This window comes from Ictidomys tridecemlineatus, chromosome 3 (assembly GCF_052094955.1).
Source record: "Ictidomys tridecemlineatus isolate mIctTri1 chromosome 3, mIctTri1.hap1, whole genome shotgun sequence".
NCBI classification, from domain to species: Eukaryota; Metazoa; Chordata; class Mammalia; order Rodentia; family Sciuridae; genus Ictidomys; species Ictidomys tridecemlineatus.
The window spans coordinates 51,750,311-51,766,150 of record NC_135479.1 but is presented as its reverse complement, the minus strand read 5'-3'; the positions used below and the strand labels follow the sequence as shown (position 1 = coordinate 51,766,150).

At 51.8% G+C, this 15,840-nt stretch overlaps 5 protein-coding genes across 5 annotated transcripts; all 5 read right to left on the bottom strand.

The window, feature by feature from the left end:
* Positions 1 to 2: 2 nt before the first annotated feature.
* Positions 3 to 2,119, bottom strand: Tmem102 (transmembrane protein 102). Its single transcript, XM_005332795.4, has 2 exons — positions 1,446 to 2,119; positions 3 to 1,347 (listed from the first exon to the last, which is right to left on the bottom strand). Exons 1-2 carry the CDS (start codon positions 1,657 to 1,659, stop codon positions 29 to 31), a joined length of 1,533 nt encoding a protein of 510 aa, XP_005332852.1. The 5' UTR covers positions 1,660 to 2,119; the 3' UTR covers positions 3 to 28.
* Positions 2,120 to 4,762: 2,643 nt separating this feature from the next.
* Positions 4,763 to 7,078, bottom strand: LOC144375649 (uncharacterized). Its single transcript, XM_078041096.1, has 2 exons — positions 6,886 to 7,078; positions 4,763 to 5,865 (listed from the first exon to the last, which is right to left on the bottom strand). Exons 1-2 carry the CDS (start codon positions 7,076 to 7,078, stop codon positions 4,763 to 4,765), a joined length of 1,296 nt encoding a protein of 431 aa, XP_077897222.1.
* A 253-nt stretch (positions 7,079 to 7,331) lies between these two features.
* Positions 7,332 to 8,839, bottom strand: LOC120884187 (uncharacterized protein SPEM3). Its single transcript, XM_078041095.1, has 4 exons — positions 8,702 to 8,839; positions 8,496 to 8,553; positions 7,648 to 8,322; positions 7,332 to 7,510 (listed from the first exon to the last, which is right to left on the bottom strand). The coding sequence occupies exons 1-4, from the start codon at positions 8,837 to 8,839 to the stop codon at positions 7,332 to 7,334; spliced, it is 1,050 nt and encodes a 349-aa protein (XP_077897221.1).
* A 614-nt stretch (positions 8,840 to 9,453) lies between these two features.
* Positions 9,454 to 14,223, bottom strand: Spem2 (SPEM family member 2). The gene is made up of 3 exons (XM_005332792.4): positions 11,646 to 14,223; positions 11,425 to 11,482; positions 9,454 to 11,284 (listed from the first exon to the last, which is right to left on the bottom strand). The coding sequence occupies exons 1-3, from the start codon at positions 11,781 to 11,783 to the stop codon at positions 9,978 to 9,980; spliced, it is 1,503 nt and encodes a 500-aa protein (XP_005332849.1). The 5' UTR covers positions 11,784 to 14,223; the 3' UTR covers positions 9,454 to 9,977.
* A 2-nt stretch (positions 14,224 to 14,225) lies between these two features.
* Positions 14,226 to 15,803, bottom strand: Spem1 (spermatid maturation 1). The gene is made up of 3 exons (XM_005332791.4): positions 15,310 to 15,803; positions 15,163 to 15,220; positions 14,226 to 14,978 (listed from the first exon to the last, which is right to left on the bottom strand). The coding sequence occupies exons 1-3, from the start codon at positions 15,442 to 15,444 to the stop codon at positions 14,254 to 14,256; spliced, it is 918 nt and encodes a 305-aa protein (XP_005332848.1). The 5' UTR covers positions 15,445 to 15,803; the 3' UTR covers positions 14,226 to 14,253.
* Positions 15,804 to 15,840: the final 37 nt, after the last annotated feature.

The following is a 15,840-nucleotide window of genomic DNA, read 5'->3' as shown; positions in this document are numbered from 1 at the left end:
ACTTTCTACACGGATAGGAGTAGCGTCTTTAATGGGTTCCGCCCCCAATGCCCGCCAAGCCGCCCCCCTTGCGGGCAACCTTGGCCTCCTCCACTGCCTCACGCAAGGCCCGGGCAGGGTCCCCGCGGAGCTGGGCCAATGCCCTGAGTAGGGCTGCTGTGCCGTCTCCCGCACAGAGCTTTGGGCCGCTGAGAAAATAGTGAGGCAGCATCCCGGCCTCGAGCACGCGGCCCAGCTCATCCAGCAGTCCCAGGCAGCAGGCGCCCGCATTTTCCGGCCGCGCCAGGTAGAGTGCCGGCAGCCGCTCGCACGCCCAGTACAGCAACGTCCGAAGGAGGTAGGGCGCCGCGGCCCGGGTCCCGGCCACCAGCGGGCGCAGCAACGCTTGGGCCGCCGCGTGCGCCTGCAGCAGTGGCGCGGGTATGCGCGCCTTGAGCGCCAGCTCCTGGCGGGCGAAGCAGAGATGCCAGTCAGAGGCTCCGGGCGGCCGGTTGCCACCTCCGGGGACCAGGTAGAAGGAGGCCGACTCCAAGGCCAGCGGACCCGCCCACGAGTGGCTCCGAGCCCCCTCTGGCCAGCCTGTCACGGACACCACGGGAATCAAGTCGAAAAGCAGAAGGCGGCGCGGGGGTCCCGGCGTTGCCAAGAGGACCGTGGTGAAACCTGCGTGGCGAGCTGCGTGCAGTAGGCGTGGAGCCCCCGGGACTGGGATCAAGGACTCGGCGACAGCAGCCAGTGTAGAAAAGAACCAGGCAGCCACCTGGGCGGGACACAATGTGGGCCACGCCTCCGGAGTCTCTGCGGGCTCTGGGACTGGGCATTCGACGGTAGCCCCGGTGACGTCACTTCTTAGTACTTTCAAAGGTGCGGGAGAACCAAGATCGGTGACGTCATGCTGATAAGACACTGGCTCTGAAATGTCACTAGGTGATTTTTCCATAAACTCTTGCAGCTGAGGCTCAGTAACGTAAGAGTGCAGCTGGTCCACACGGCTTTGCTGGTCATTGGGACTTCCTTCACTTTTGCTTTGGTTAATCAAATCACATCTACCTGGGACTGGGGGCCCTAGGCAATTCTGCCATGCCTCCCGGACCATATTTCCGCACACCAGCTCTGGGAGACGGAGCCTTGCGGAACAGGATTCCAGATCCAGTTGCAGTTCTGGCCCAGTGATGTCCAGAGAAAACACTGGCACTAAGAGTGTGAAGCCAGCGTCATAGTGAGGTCCCCGGTTGTAGGGACCTAGCGGTGCATGTCCCAGATCTAGGGAGCCCTCGCGAATCCCACCACGAAGCAGCAAGAGCTCTGCCTGGGAAGGAAAGCGGGGGTCCTGGCGGTAAACTAGACCTAAGGGAAGAGAATGGATGGTGAGGGCGTCGTCCGAAGGGGAGGGGAATGGCAAGGCGGAGGGTTGTGGATTCTCACGGGTGAGAAGGATTACTTACCAAGCAATGAAAAGACGAAGTCCTTAGCCCGGAGGAGGTCGGTTCCCGGCTTGGGCCCGTTACTCCAGCTCTCCTGAACACCGAGCTCCTGAATCAGCTGGGTCAGTTCCTGCAGCTGCGCCCCGGAACAGAAGTCAATGTCCGTGAGCGGCCGGGCTGGGGCTGGGGGCGGCGGGCCCCACCAGGGCGCATTTCCCCAGACCGCTGAAGCCATGCTACTCTTTGGGGATAAGGAAAACACAGGAGATGGCCTAGACGGGCCTTTCCTTTGCTGCCAAAAATCGCTTCAGTTTTTTCCCTTCTTCGGATGCCTAGCAAGTGCCCCAGACACAGTGCACAAACGGGTCTGCAGACGATGGATTCTAAGTTTAGTCTTCAAAACAAATACCTCTTGTGTCCTTGCTCCTTTCTCTGCAGGTCCCCGTCTTCGCGAACAGGTTCACCTGTGTCAGCAGGTGAAAAGTAGCTACTGGGCTCCTCCTACAGCATGCAGTAACTGGGCTTCAAACTCCCTTCTCTACCTCCCTTACCTCTTTTTTGAAACAGGATTATTGGTCTGTAGCTTACCCCCTAGGGGTAGCTGTAAAGCTGGGGAAGAAACAGGACAGAATGATTCAACAGGTAGCTTCTTCCGGATGCCCACGCCCCTAAATTTCGACCACGCCCTTTCTGTAGACTGTAGGGGTGGCTCGGGCTTTGTCCCGCCTCTCGTGAGAGTTCAATCACTGGTTTCACCAGGTTGAAATCTCGCGCTACCTTGGGAGTTGTAGTTTGTTTTCCGCGCTACCAGGGTGTTGGAGCCATGCCCCTACATCTTTTCCCGTTCCGCTGAAGTAGTGCCTTATGGAAGTTGTAGTTTTTTTTAAAAAAAAATTAATCATTTTTTGGTACCAGGCATTGAATCCAGGGGCACTTAATCACTGAGCCACAACCCCAGCCCCCGGGGTTTTTTATTTTTTATTTTAAGACAGGGCCTTACTAAGTTGCTTAGGGCCTCTCTAAGCTGTTGAGGCTGGCTTTGAACTTGTGATTCTCCTGTCTCAGCTTCCGAATCACTAGAATTACTTACACACCCAATCTGGAAGTTGTGGTTTCTGTGGAGTTATATTATGGTGTCTATTGGATCCCACACAAACATTCCTTGGATCTGGAGTAGAAAGGTAATTGGATGGATCTGAATAGCAGAAATGAATAGACACACTTTAGGGCCTGGGGAGAAATAGGGATCTTTCCATACCAGCAGCTCTGGTCACTTCCAGGAAATCATGACTTCCTCATTTTGGTGCTGGAAAGACTGCAGCTTAGAAAGATTGCACATGACTTGTCCAAGGTCAGAGCTGAGTCAGGCAGGAATGGGTCCCCCTGGAAGGAGAGGCATCTTCTTGAAATTAGTGGTAGAAATGTTAAAGCAGGAATGGATATCTGATTCAGGGAAAGACATAAAAATGATGCCCACCTCAGATATATAAGAGTCATGGTAGGAAAAACTTTGGAATTTCACAGTTGTGTGCACATATAAAGGTTATTAGGATTGAAAATGAGGTCCAGAGGAAACTCATAGCTAGAATGGAGCAGGGCAGTGGAAAATAATCAAAGTCAGGAAATTGCTTTTCAGTAACCTATGCTACTAAGGACCAGACTAAGGGACCAGAACACAATTTAAGCACAAAATGGGAGTAGGAGCCAGGATAATGACACACAAAGATAGGAAACCAGGAATAATATCTCAGATCAGACCAATTTATTACCAAGCAAGTTATTTATTTATTTTTGGTACTAGGGATTGAATCCAGGGGTGCTTTACCTCTTAGTCACCACACACCCCCTCCTTTTTTGGGGGGGCGGGGACAAAGTCTCACTAAGTTGCTTAGGGCCTTGCTAATTGCTGGTCTCAAATTTGCAGTCCTCCTGCCTCAGCCTCCCTAATCACTAGGATTACAGGCATGTGCCACCACACCCAGCCAGGCCAGGACTTTTTACATTTCTTCTGCCCACAGTCTGTCTCCAGGGTGGAAGAGGCCTAAGTCCAATAGCATAAGCAGGAGCACATTGATAATGTGGAGGCATGTAAAGGAGGAGACTCCTGAAACCAGAGGTCAATTTAGGAAGCCTAGACCTCAGGAGTTCCTAGTCACTGAGAAGGAGAGTCCAACAGGAGAATCAAGAACACTAAAACACAGCCCAGACCTGGGGACATAAATTTCCATACATCCAACTGTGACCCAAGAAGCCAGCAGGGGTTTTACATAGTCTGGGGTAAACAGGCATTGGCATCCTTACATCTTACCTGCTCAAGAACAAAGTTCTCTGGGCACTATGAGCTTTGAAAATGTTGGGGATGGACCAAGTGCATGCCTGTAATCCCAGTGACAGGAAGCTGAGGCAGGAAGATTGTGATTTCAAAGCCAGCTTCAGCAACTTAGCGAGGCCTTAAGCAACTCAGTGAGAACTTATCTCTAATAAAATATAAAGAAGGGCTGGGGATGTGGCTCAGTGGTTAAGCACCCCTGGGTGCAATGCCTGGTACCAAATAATGATATGATGCTGGGGATGGGTGACAAAGGGAAGGGAAATCCTTTAACTCTAAAGCATTGCTCTCTACAGGATTTTCTAATGGAAATGTCCTTGATTTATATTGTCCAATACAGTAGCCACTAGCTATAGTTGGCTATTGAGCACTTAAAGTGTAGATTATGAGACAGAGGAATCAAATTTTTTGCTGAATGTTAATTCAGTAGTAAGTGCTTGTCTAGCATGTATAAAGCTCTGAGTTCAATCCCTAGCCCTGCAAAAAAATTAATAAAAGATGTGCTTCTGTGAACACAATAGATAATACAGAAGTTATAATGAGGGGCTGAGATTGTGGCTCAGCGGTAGAGTGCTCACCTAGCACGTGCGAGGCCCTGGGTTCGATCCTCAGCACCACATAAAAATAAAAATTATATTGTGTCCAATTACAAATAAAAAAATTTTTTTAAAGTTTTGATGAAGAATACATAGTTATGATCTAATCTTCACTTCCACCCTAGATAATTCTAAAGTGTATACCCCCTTTGAGAATTTTTTCCTATGTATTTTTGAACAAAAATGAGATAGAAAAAAATTTGTTTTTGACATTTTAATAGCCATATTTGGCTAGTGGTTACTGTAGTGCAAATGTAGCTCTAGGGTCTGAAGAATAACGTGGCTACATAGATATAGAGGAGGAGCAAGGACATCTCAGTTTCAGTACCCATTTGTCTCTGGGTGGTCAACCTTAGGGCTGGAGCTAGGGCTAGGGTAGATGCTGTCAAACAACCACAGAACACTTTGACTCTTTATTCCTGATGCACTTTTGTTCCCTGTATGTCTGAGGTCCTCATCACATTCTGATATCTCCACTCTCTGACGGTCTCCCCTAAGTTGTTGGGTGCCTCTTGGCAGGGGCGCCTGGGAGACAGAGCTTCACACTTGTCCCTGCCCACTGATAACTGTCTTTGGCGGGCATCAAACACCACATGCCCTGCCCGGAAGCCTGGTCCAGGGTAGTGAGGTCTGTTGTTGATTTTGGGAGGCATTGACATCTGGCGATAGCTCTGAAAAGCTGAAGAAACTGTACCCACAGGGCGGTATACCCAGCCTTGGCTGTCTGTTCGCCAGGAGGATGGCTTTAGCTCAACTAGTACAGGTACTTCTGAGAAGGTATGCAGGTTAGTGGGGATCTTGGAAGGGCAGTTTTGATTGATTGGGGTGGAAGTACATGATATATGCTGTTCTGCATTCTCCTTCTGCGGAGCCATCTCATGTATTGATTTCTTCAGGGATGGTGTTAGCTTTGGGGACTGAAGTGGGCCTAGGACTTGGGCAGAGTCAGTACATAGAGTAGCGCTTGGGTTCTTTGAGAGGCCAGGATTTGGGATATTGCCTGAATCCTTGTGGAGACCAGATTCCTGGGTAAGTCCTGGATTCTTGAGGAGGCCAACGTCTTGTGCAATTGTTGGGTTCTTATGTAGGCCAGGATCTCGATTAATTCTTGGGAACTTGTGGAGGTTAGGATTTTGGCTTTGTTCTGGGTTCCTATAAACTCCAGCATCTTGGATAAGGATAAATCTTTTTTCAGCTTCAGTGGATTGGGTAAGGCCTGGACTCTTACGGCAGTTGGAATCTTGGGGAAGACCTGGAACCCTGCGGAGTCCAAAGTCTTGGATAAGGCCTAGATTCTTGTAGTCTCCTGAATCTTGGGTCGGGCCCTTATTGAGGCCAGAGGTTTGGACAGAGCCTGGGCACTTCTTGGGACCAAATGCCTGGGTAAGTCCTGAGCTCTTGTTAAGTTCAGGGTCTTGGACAAAGTAGGGACTCTTCTGTGGTCTAGAACCTTGGCCTAGGCTCCTGTAGACCCCTGAATCTTGGACATTGCCTGAACTCTTATAACCTCTAGAATCTTGAGAAGGGCCTGGCCTCTTTTGGAGGTCAGTTGTTTGGGAGACACCTTGATTTTTGCAGACAACAGTGTCTTGGTTGGGTTCAACATTCCTAGAGACACCAGAGCCTTGTATAAAGCCCAAATTCTGAAGGTTAGAATTTTGGGTACATGGTATGTTCTTGTGGAAGCTGGAGGATTGAGTGTAACATGGGCTTCTAAAGACACCCCTATCTTGAGTAATACCTGGACTCCTTTGGAGTCCAGAATCTTGGGCAATGCCTGGATTCTTTTGCAGGCCAGAGTCTTGAGAAGGGTTTGAATTCTTGCAGAGACAAGGGTTTTGAGTATGGTTTGGGTACTTGTGGAGGCCTGGATTTGGGACAAGGCCTGGGTTTCTGGGAACTCTGGAGTCTTTTGAAAGGTATGGAGTCCTCTGGAGGCCAGGATCTTGGGTTCGGCTTGGATTCTCATGAAGTTCAGGAGACTGGGTTTGGATCAAGTATTGAGAAGTTGTAGAAAACTGGGGAGGAATGGGGAAGTGGGAAGCAGAGAGAGACTGAGGAGACTTAGAGGTTGGGAGAAGGGTGGATGCTTGTATTAAGGTGGAGGGCTTCTGATGGTTGATGGGTCGAGAAAGGACAAAGGTTTTGGGAGGAACAAGTGGCAGAGAAAGAGTGCATGGTGGAGGAATGGTAGTCAGAGAGCTCTGAGCACTAGTTGGAGAATGAAGGCAATGTTTAGAAGGGGCAACATCCTGAGTATAGACCAAGATCTTGGGGTAAATTGGTGCCTGGAAATCTGTGTTTTTCTTCTCAGAACTGCAAGGATGGAAGCTGCAGTAAGGGAAGGTCTTGGACTGGCTGAGTTTCTTGTCTTTGCCATCATCTGATATCTTCCATTCCATGTTCCCCAACTCCAGGTAGCCCAGTATAGATCCTGAAGAAGGCTGGGCACTGTCTTCACCATGTTGCTTTGATATATGCTCAGATGTTTCAGAACTTGCTAAGCCCTGCCTCTCTTGGGGCCTGGAGAGGGTACCAAAGTTCTTCTTGGAATATCCAGAGTTCTGAGGGTTGCACTTATGGAAAACATTCTGCTTTACCCTGCGGGCATCATAGACCACATGGCCAGTGGAGAGGCTAGGGCCAAAGGCAGGCAGAGTAGAAGGACTAGGAGTTAGGTTGCGGGTAGGGGTGATGATAGGGATAGGAGCACGGGCTGGAGGGGCCATGACTGATGCTGGGGCAGGGGTTGGAACAGGCATCCCAGTATGGGCAGAGGATTGAATTTCATGAGAATGGACTGGAGTATGTGCTGGGGTTTGGACTGATGTGCGCTCAGGTACTTGGGCCTGGGAGTGGGTCCAAACCTCCGCTGGGGTGTGGACTGGGTTGTGACCCTGGGAATAGGCTGAGGCATATGCAGGCACCTGGGCTGGGATATGGAGTGGGATGTGGGCTGAGGTGTGTTCAGGGATAAGAGCCTTACAGTGAGTGTACTGAGGGGTGTGGGCTTGGGCCTGGACTTGGGGAGGAGCTGGGACCTGGGCTGGGGGAGGGGCTGGGACCTGAGCTGGGGATGGGGCTGGGACCTGGGCTGGAGAAGGGGTTGGGACCTGGGCTGGGGAAGGGGCTGGGACCTGGGCTGAGGAAGGGGGTGGGACCTGGGTTGGGGGAGGAGCTGGGACCTGGGCTGAGGGTGGTGCTGAGGTGTGGACCTGGATTGCGTGGGCTAAGATGTGGACTTGGTTTTGGGCCAGGGCCCTGGATGCGGTATGGACTGGAGTAGGAGGTGGTGTACGGGGTGGGGTTTGGGCTAAGACATGGGATGGGGTAGGGATCTGGGTAGGGGTTGGAATAGGAGCTGGAGCATGGGAGAGGGTAGGAGCTGCAGCATGAGATGAGGTAGCGGCTGCGGCATGGGCTTGGCTGGGGGCTGGAGTAGAAGCTGGGATCAAGGCAGGAGCATGAGCTGGTGGATTATGGGTTGAAGTATGCTCAAGATCCTGGGCCTGGGCATGGGTATACTCTGGGTTGTGGGTCAGGGACGGGATGGGGATGTGCTCGGGGGTATGGGCTAAGGAGTGGGTCCCGGCCTGGGCTGGGGTATGGTCTGGGCCATAGTCTAGGGCCTTAGTCTTGCCCTCTTGGGGTAAACAGGTTGATACCATGTCTAACTTGCTCATCTTCAGGAAGTGGGAGGAAATCTCTGGCCTGGGAAACATGGAGGCCTGGGTCTTCAAGGCTGTGCCTTGAGAGGCCTCCCCAGCTCCCATCATCCCCTCCTTCCACAATCCCCATTGAGCCTCCGTGGGAAGCCCAGCATGTCCACATTCAGGTGGCATCCAGCAGCACCCAGAAACCTTTTCATCATTTGTATCTGGTATCCAGGAGTCACGGTGGTTAGCATGACCGAACAGGAAGCTGGGGCGACGATGAAAGTGGGAAGAGATTCTTGAGTACAGATTCTTGGGATCTGTGGCGCAGCGCATATACACGGGCCTGCTGCCTAGACCACCATGTTGCTTGTCTACAGAGACGAGAGATGGAACAAGGCCTGGGTGTCAGAAGGGCTGAGAAAAGGGACAGGGAGATAAGAAAAAATGTGACAAACCTACATCGCTGGAGCTCATGCTGGGACTCACTTACCTTTGGGAAAAAAATGATGGAAAAGAATCCGCAAGGAGCCCTTCAGATGTTTCCAGAGCTGAGGGAAGCAGGAGAGGAGAGATTCCAGCAGTAGGGTAAGCTCTGAAGTCCTTGTCTGACTACATCCTAGCAGCCCCCACCCCCCACTACTTCAGTCCCTTCAAGATCCCAGTGTCCCAACCCTGCTGCCCGGACCCTGCCCTGACCAGAATCACCACATTGATCCCCACGTTGAGCAAGATGAAGCTGCCTAGAATCAGAAGAATTGAATCTCCTAAGTCCTGACACTTCCTGGGGTTGGTGCCAGAGCACATCTGGGCTCCATAGTAGACTCGCTCACCCATGGCCTGGGGTCCCAGGACTACCTGGGCCCCCTGGCCCCCACATACTAAGAGACAAACTCCTTTGAGGGGGAGGGGAGAAGGCCTGAGTCATAAAGGGGTAGATGGTTGGAACACAATGAGAGAGGCAGAGAAAAAGGAGGGCTCAGGGTGGAGTTTCCTGGTAACCAGGTCCCAGTAACCTGAGCCTGGAGGCTAGTGTACTTCCACTCTTTCTCAATTATTGCCTCACTGAACTTTGTTCATTCAGCTCCCACAAACACTCCTCCTTCCATCTTTCCATTATTCCTGCAGTTTCAGTAGAAAATCCAGAATCCTTTACCCCTTGACCACTCCTGAGACTGGGAAAACCTTGGCCTCAGAGCCCTAACTGGAATCAAGAGCCTTGGCCTTCATCTTGCCCTACATTGGGCCACTGACCTTGATCTGCCTAGACGTGGAATCCCAGGTCTGGAGTCTGTCTCTCTCTTACCTGTACAGAAGATTGAACCCAGGGCTTCGCATATGCTAGGCGAGTGCTTCATCACTGAGCCATATCCCCAGCCCTTTTTGCATTTAATTTAGAACCAGAATCTCACTTAAGTTGCCTAGGCTGACCCCAAATTTGTGATCCTCCTATCTCAGTCTTTTGGGTAGCTGGGATTACTAGTATGCACCACCATGTCTGTCTGACCTGAGTTTCTTGAGCAGGGCTGAGCCTCTGAACCCCTTTTGTGGAATGGAGAACAGAGAAACGGGGTGAGTGCTCAGAGACTCATGGTTTGATGTCTGCAGCTGGGAGACTTTAATGTATGGTATAAGACCAGGACAATATTTTTTTTTGTAGTCATAGATGGACAGCATGCCTTTATTTTATTTGCTTATTTTTATTGTATGTGGTGCTAAGGATCAAACGCAGTGCCTCACGCATGCTAGGCAAACGTTCCCAGCCTCAACCCCAAGGACAGTCTTGTTGGCAAGAACACGGCCTCATACCAAGAAGGGAACACTGACTTCTCATTTCAGGAATCCAAGGGCAGGGTCTCCTTCTGGCAGAAAGAGAGCTACTTCCAAACCACAGACCACCACAGTGTTTCCTGGACTCGGTTTCTCTTTATTCCTCTCTCCATGACCTGCCCAGCCACCCACATTCTCCTGCGGGTCAGTTAAGTTTCCCAGGCCGGCTCCTGTGTAGAGAGGGCCTTGAGGTTGAGGTGGAAGGTGGTGGCAGTGAGTTGGCCCGTACTCTGTTCTCCTGCACTTGCCGCTTTAGCTCCAGGCTGTCATACACCTGGTAGTTGGCATTGCCACCTGGATTCCTACTGAGTGGGACAAAGGTAGCTGGGACTGGGGCAGGATCAACAGCCTGGACTTCAGGCAGGGGCTGGGAGCAATGAGGGAGCAGGGCTGAGCTAGCAGCTGGGACCCGTTGATATGAAGCTTCACCCAACATGGTGAGGGAGGTGGAAGTGGTCAGAGGATGCCGAGGAGGCATAGCCTCAGCCCAGTCAGCAGCCCTGCGTCGCACCTCATGAGAATCCCGGGGGTTATAACCCAAATGTCCTGTGGATGGGTATGGGCTGCGGTTGGGCTGGCTGTGAGCATGACCAGGGAGATTCCTTCTGTGGGATGGGGGCGAATAGTGTTCCCGATAGCCCTGGGCCTCCTGCCGGGGGTTCCGGGACACCAAGGTAGTTGGGGGTTCACAGCCCTCTACACCACGCCGCCGCTGATCCCAAGCATCATACAGTGTCTGGCCTCCTGAAGAGTAAGGGCTATGCCCCCCAGGGACCCAGGAAGGGTTAGGGGGCAGCCGGCGGGGAGGTAGTGGAGATGAGGTCCATTGCTCAGGCTCCATGTTGCCCCAAATTCGGGATTGTGAACAATGGGGTGCAGAGGACTGTAACCTCAGCTCTGACTTGGCCTCTACACGCTTGGGTAAGAGGCGCAGTTCTGGTGACAGATAGATAGAGGGTGGTGGCAAGCTGGCCAGGATCCCACCTTTGCGGCCCCATAACCCCATGTTGGAGGGCAGTCCCATCCGCTGAACCCAGCCTGGGTTCTGGGGATGTGGGAAGGACAGATCCTCCTCATCCAGGCAGGAGTCCCTGTCCTCCATATCATAAAAGGGTATCGACTGCAGCTGTGACATCTTGCAGTTGTGAGTTTGGTTATGAAAGACTGGGCGACCATGGGAGAATTTTCTGTGGTTCCAAGGCCTCTGCTGTTGGCTGGGGCGGTTACGTTGGCGGCATTGGCGGCGTTGTTGGTACTGGCGGCGGCGTGGTTGGTACTGGTGGTGTGGTTGGTGGCGGCCCCGGTGGTTGTGGAGATACCGAGAGGAGGAAGAGGAGTAGCCTGTGGGTTGGGTCATTTTCACCTGTACAGGGTCCAGGACGCAGTGGATGTGGATGTCTTGGGCCTTGGCTGGGAAATGTTTGAGGGAACATTCAAAAGGCTGGACTTCATCTGGGGGAGGCAAGAGTGCATGAGATGGGTGCAATTGCCATAAGAGTTCAGGTTAGCAATAGTGGGGTTTGAATTTTTGGGGCCATGGTAGTGGTCTTGGGGCGGGGGGAGGAGTCCTACTCTCTAGTTGCTATACTTACTTTTCTGCTTAATCCAATAGAAAATCTTGTCTAAGGCATTCTGGAACTCATGCCACATCTAGGGGTGGTGGGAGGGATGGGAGTGAAGGCCAGGCTCCCTACCTCCAACACCACCACCCCCAGCCCCAGTCAAGACCCGTCCTGCAGGTGGAGGTACAAGATGCAGCTGGCTCCCCCTCAGCCCTCTTCACCCCTGGGGATGGTCCACAACTGTCACTGACCACAGTTGCCACGTTGATGCCAATGTTGACAAGAATGATAAGTCCCACCAGCAGGAATAGGATGTCTTCAGCATCCTGGGGGCTTTCTTGATGTTGATTACAGCACCCCAGGGTTTCACTCCAGAGCTGGTTTTCCATGGTGGGGGGGTCCTAGGGCCACTTGGGCCACCACCCCCCCCCACCTGGCCCCGACCCACACTGCATTCATGCCAGTACCTGGAGATATCTACCAGCTGAAAAGGGAGCCAGGTCATAATGAGGCAAGTTAGGAATGAGTCACAATATAGAGGTGGTAGTCTTATTCACTCTGCTGGCTCTTCACTATCCTAGGCTCCTACTTGATATTTGGTCCCCAGATGCCCCTGAGGTTAGTCTATCCTTCTGTCTCCATGAGGCCTGCTTAACCACACACCTCATTCCTGATCTGAAAATAGGTAGCTACAGTCATAAGATAGTCTCCACAGAGGTTGAATTATGTGTAATTCCCTCAGTTTCTGGTCATTTGAGATATAATGGTAACATGTGTAGCCTGTTGGTATGCCCTACCCCATGCTACTTTGGGGCCAGCAGCTGGGGTAGACTGACTGGATGAGTGACAACAAGTGTCCCCTCTGGGTTCACCCTGCTGTAACAGTTCCTCCCTATGCTGACCATTTCCCTGTCACAATCCCTGTAGCACACATCCCAACCCTTCCTGGCCAGGGTTTGCAGCCCTGGACATTAGTGGTCCCTGAGCCCTTTGGCTTCTTCACTTCAGAGTCAGATGGATTTCCATCTTACTGAGGTTGCTGCCCCCTGCCAGAGACTCCAACTATAGTTTCTCTCCTTCCAAACCAACTATCCTCTTATTGATCCATCCCCACTCTAAGTTGAAAAACTGGTTAACTCCCACCTTAAAGAAACGACCAAAACACAACATAGATGTTATTGTTGATGTGATGAATGGAGTCCTCCATGGAAACTAGGCTCAACATTGCAGTCTGTAAAAATGGTACCCTGAAGGTGGCAAGTCCTTTGGTCCCACTGTCAACTATGCAGCAGAAATGGAGGAAAGGCTGATGAGCATTTCCAAAAAGGCCTCCAAACACATGGTAGATGCTTAGTATGTACCCACTGAAAGGAAGCAGCCTGAAATGATCAATAATATTGGTTGAATGTAAATGAATGTAAATGTACAGAGAGATAGGGTGATCCACAGATCTACTCACATCCAGGAATCCTTCTAGCAACACTTTAGCAGAGTGTTCCCAAGCTATGTGTGTGCATGTGCCTGTGACTCTAACATTCTAGGAGTAGAGCCATGCCTTGGTTTCCTTGCTGCCCAGTGAGTGGAATATTCTGATGAGGTCACATGGTAAATTGAGGCAGGTGGGAGATTTGGGTAAGCTGACACAGTGGCAGTGGGAATCTATCTACTTGCAAGAGAAGGGGAATGGAGTGTCTGAGGCCATGAAATTGAACTTGGTGCCTATGTGACCATGATTAAGTCACTCAGTCTCTCAGAGCCTCATGCAACGTGGAAAGGATTGTGATGTTATGGTGAAGTACCTCTTGAGAGCATCTATAATATTTAATCTTCTGATCCAAGACTAATGGAGGGTACAGGAGCATCAGGTTCTTCCTGGAGAAATACGAGGGACTAGAGACCCTTCCTCTTAGTCATCCTTGCACAAGAAAATCAGGGTATAAGAAGGAACTGTGTCTCCCCTGGGGCTGAGGCCTAAACCTGGCCTGGCAAGAACTGGACTTCTGAGGAGCTAGGGCCATGGAGATAAGGAATCTCTCTAGTGAAGGGCTATCTGGGGGTCTGGGGCCAGATTTGAGAGCTTCTCTGGACACTTAAGAAAATAGGATTGGCCAGGCACAGTGCATGCCATAAAGCAAGCAGCTTGGGAGGCTGAGGCAGGATTGATTATATTATCACAAGTTTCAAGCCAGCTTCAGCAACTTAGTGAGGCCCTTAAGCAACTTAATGAGAACCTGTCTCAAAATAAAGATGTTATTGTTGACAGACAATATATGACAGAACCTGTCTCACTGTTCTTATGGCTCAGAGCCTCTGGGCTGGGAGGTGGGGGGTTCACAGGGTAAACATAGGCCTCTAGCCCTAGCTCTGACCGCATCTCTATTTTGAGGGGCCTTCTCTCTACAGTGGGCTGGAAGTGGATAGTCTGGGAAAGTGGTTCCAGAATGTCCTGTGTCCAGGGATCCCAGAGTCTCTGGGTGGTTTGGAAGACTTGCCAGTTCTTGGAACCATTCCAGTGGCGAGAGCAGATTGCTGGGTACTAAAAAGGGCTGGGGATGTGGTTCACTGGTTAAGCAGCACCCCTGGGTTCAATTCTCTGTACTAAAATAACAATAAGAACAATAATAAAAAGGGGTAGAGGTCATTAGAAGCCTTGAAACCAAGGAGGGCCATGGAAAAGGCCAAGGACAGGACTTGTGAGGACAAAAGGTTGATGAGGTTCTCCTGAGCTCTCTAAGGTCCTCTTACTAGGGAGATCATTCTCTTAACAACCAGGGCTTCTGGGTACCTTATAGGCTCTGCCCTCCACACCCCCCACACCACCACAAACCACCTCCTCTCTCCTTTTTATTTTTTTCCCCATCACTTCCCCGTCAGGGGACGATACACCCAGTCCTTTCCTGTCCCCTCTGCAGTGCTGGATCCAGAGGCCAAGGGATAGCAGTGAGACAAGGCCTCCACCTCTCGGGTCAGTTCTCGAAGCCGCCGCCTCACATCCCGGGCATCATACGCTACTCGGATTGAGGAGCGGCGCTGAGGGATATCGGGGACATTTGCTGGGCCCAGGAAGGGCTGCGAGGCAGGCTGGCACTGTTCTACCTCAGCCTCTGCGCCTGCCCCACTGTTCTTATGGCTCAGAGCCTCTGGGCTGGGAGGTGGGGGGTTCACAGGGTATACATAGGCCTCTAGACCCAGCTCTGACCGCATCTCTGTTTTGAGGGGCCTTCTCTCTACAGAGGGCTGGAAGCGGATAGTCTGGGGAAGTGGTTCCAGAATGTCCTGTGTCCAGGGATCCCAGAGTTTCTGGGTGGTTTGGAAGACTTGCCAGTCCTTGGAACCATCCCAGTGGCGGGAGCAGATTGCTGGGTACTGAGATGGGGGCTTCTCATCATCAGTGTCAGGAGCCCAAGCTACTGGGTTGTGGACTCGGCACAGTGGAGAGGCTCGCCGGCGATGTCGTCGTCGTGTGGGTGGGGGGGTCACAGTCATTTTCACAGGGTCCATGGTGCATCGAAGATGGACTGCAGGGGAGCTCTCCTTCTTCGAGGGATGGGTCTGCTTCCCAGGTGAGGAGGAGTTAACAGCTTCTGTGAATCAGGGAGAGGGAGGCTGGTGGGGAGGCTTGCTCCTATAGCGAAGGGAGGGAGGCAAGGCCTGGGGAGAAAAGCTGCACCATGGTGGTGTCTCAGAGGGAAGAGCAGCAAGAGGCCAATTTAGGGCTGACAGACATATTTCTGTTCCTTCTATGCCCCAACACCCAACCTTGTTTACCTTTTTCACAAATGATAAGGAATACCCGGTGTAAGATGATTCGGAGTCTGCTCCAGAGCTAGGTGTAGGAGGACATGGTGACCCCAGGCAGTTCCTTACCAGGTTTTCCCCCCAGGTTTGTTCCCTCCCACATGGCCCCCTCCTGACCAGGGTCACCATATTGATGATAATGTTAATGCAGATGATGAAACCCAGCAGCAACAGGATGGAGTTGCCCACGTCCTGGCAGCTGTTGGGGTTATCTGAATCCCAGCCAGGCTGTGGCCACTCAGCCATGGCCATGGCGGTCCCTAGGGCCACCAGGGCCCTTAGGCCCCCAGCCCCTGTGCCCACAGTGTCAACTGGCCCACCTGCCTTACCCAAAGTGTCCTGAGGGTGAGCGGGTCACAATGATGCTGGGACTCTCTCTCACAATGTGCTAAGGCACTAGTCTCAGAGTCTCTGGCCCAGGGTTGAGCCTCAGCTTGAGCCCAGACATTGGCAGAGGCCAAATCTTTCATTTTTTATGCCTCTCCTGCAGCCAGTCACCTGGATCAGCTCACTGGCTCTCTCCCCTGTTTGGCATCTGTCCTGAAGCCCCATCTCTCATTCTAGAACCACACCAGGCTCTGGTCTCAGATATAGACCTGAGACTCAGGCATAAACCTAAGTCCTGATCTCTCCAGGCAATCCCAATTT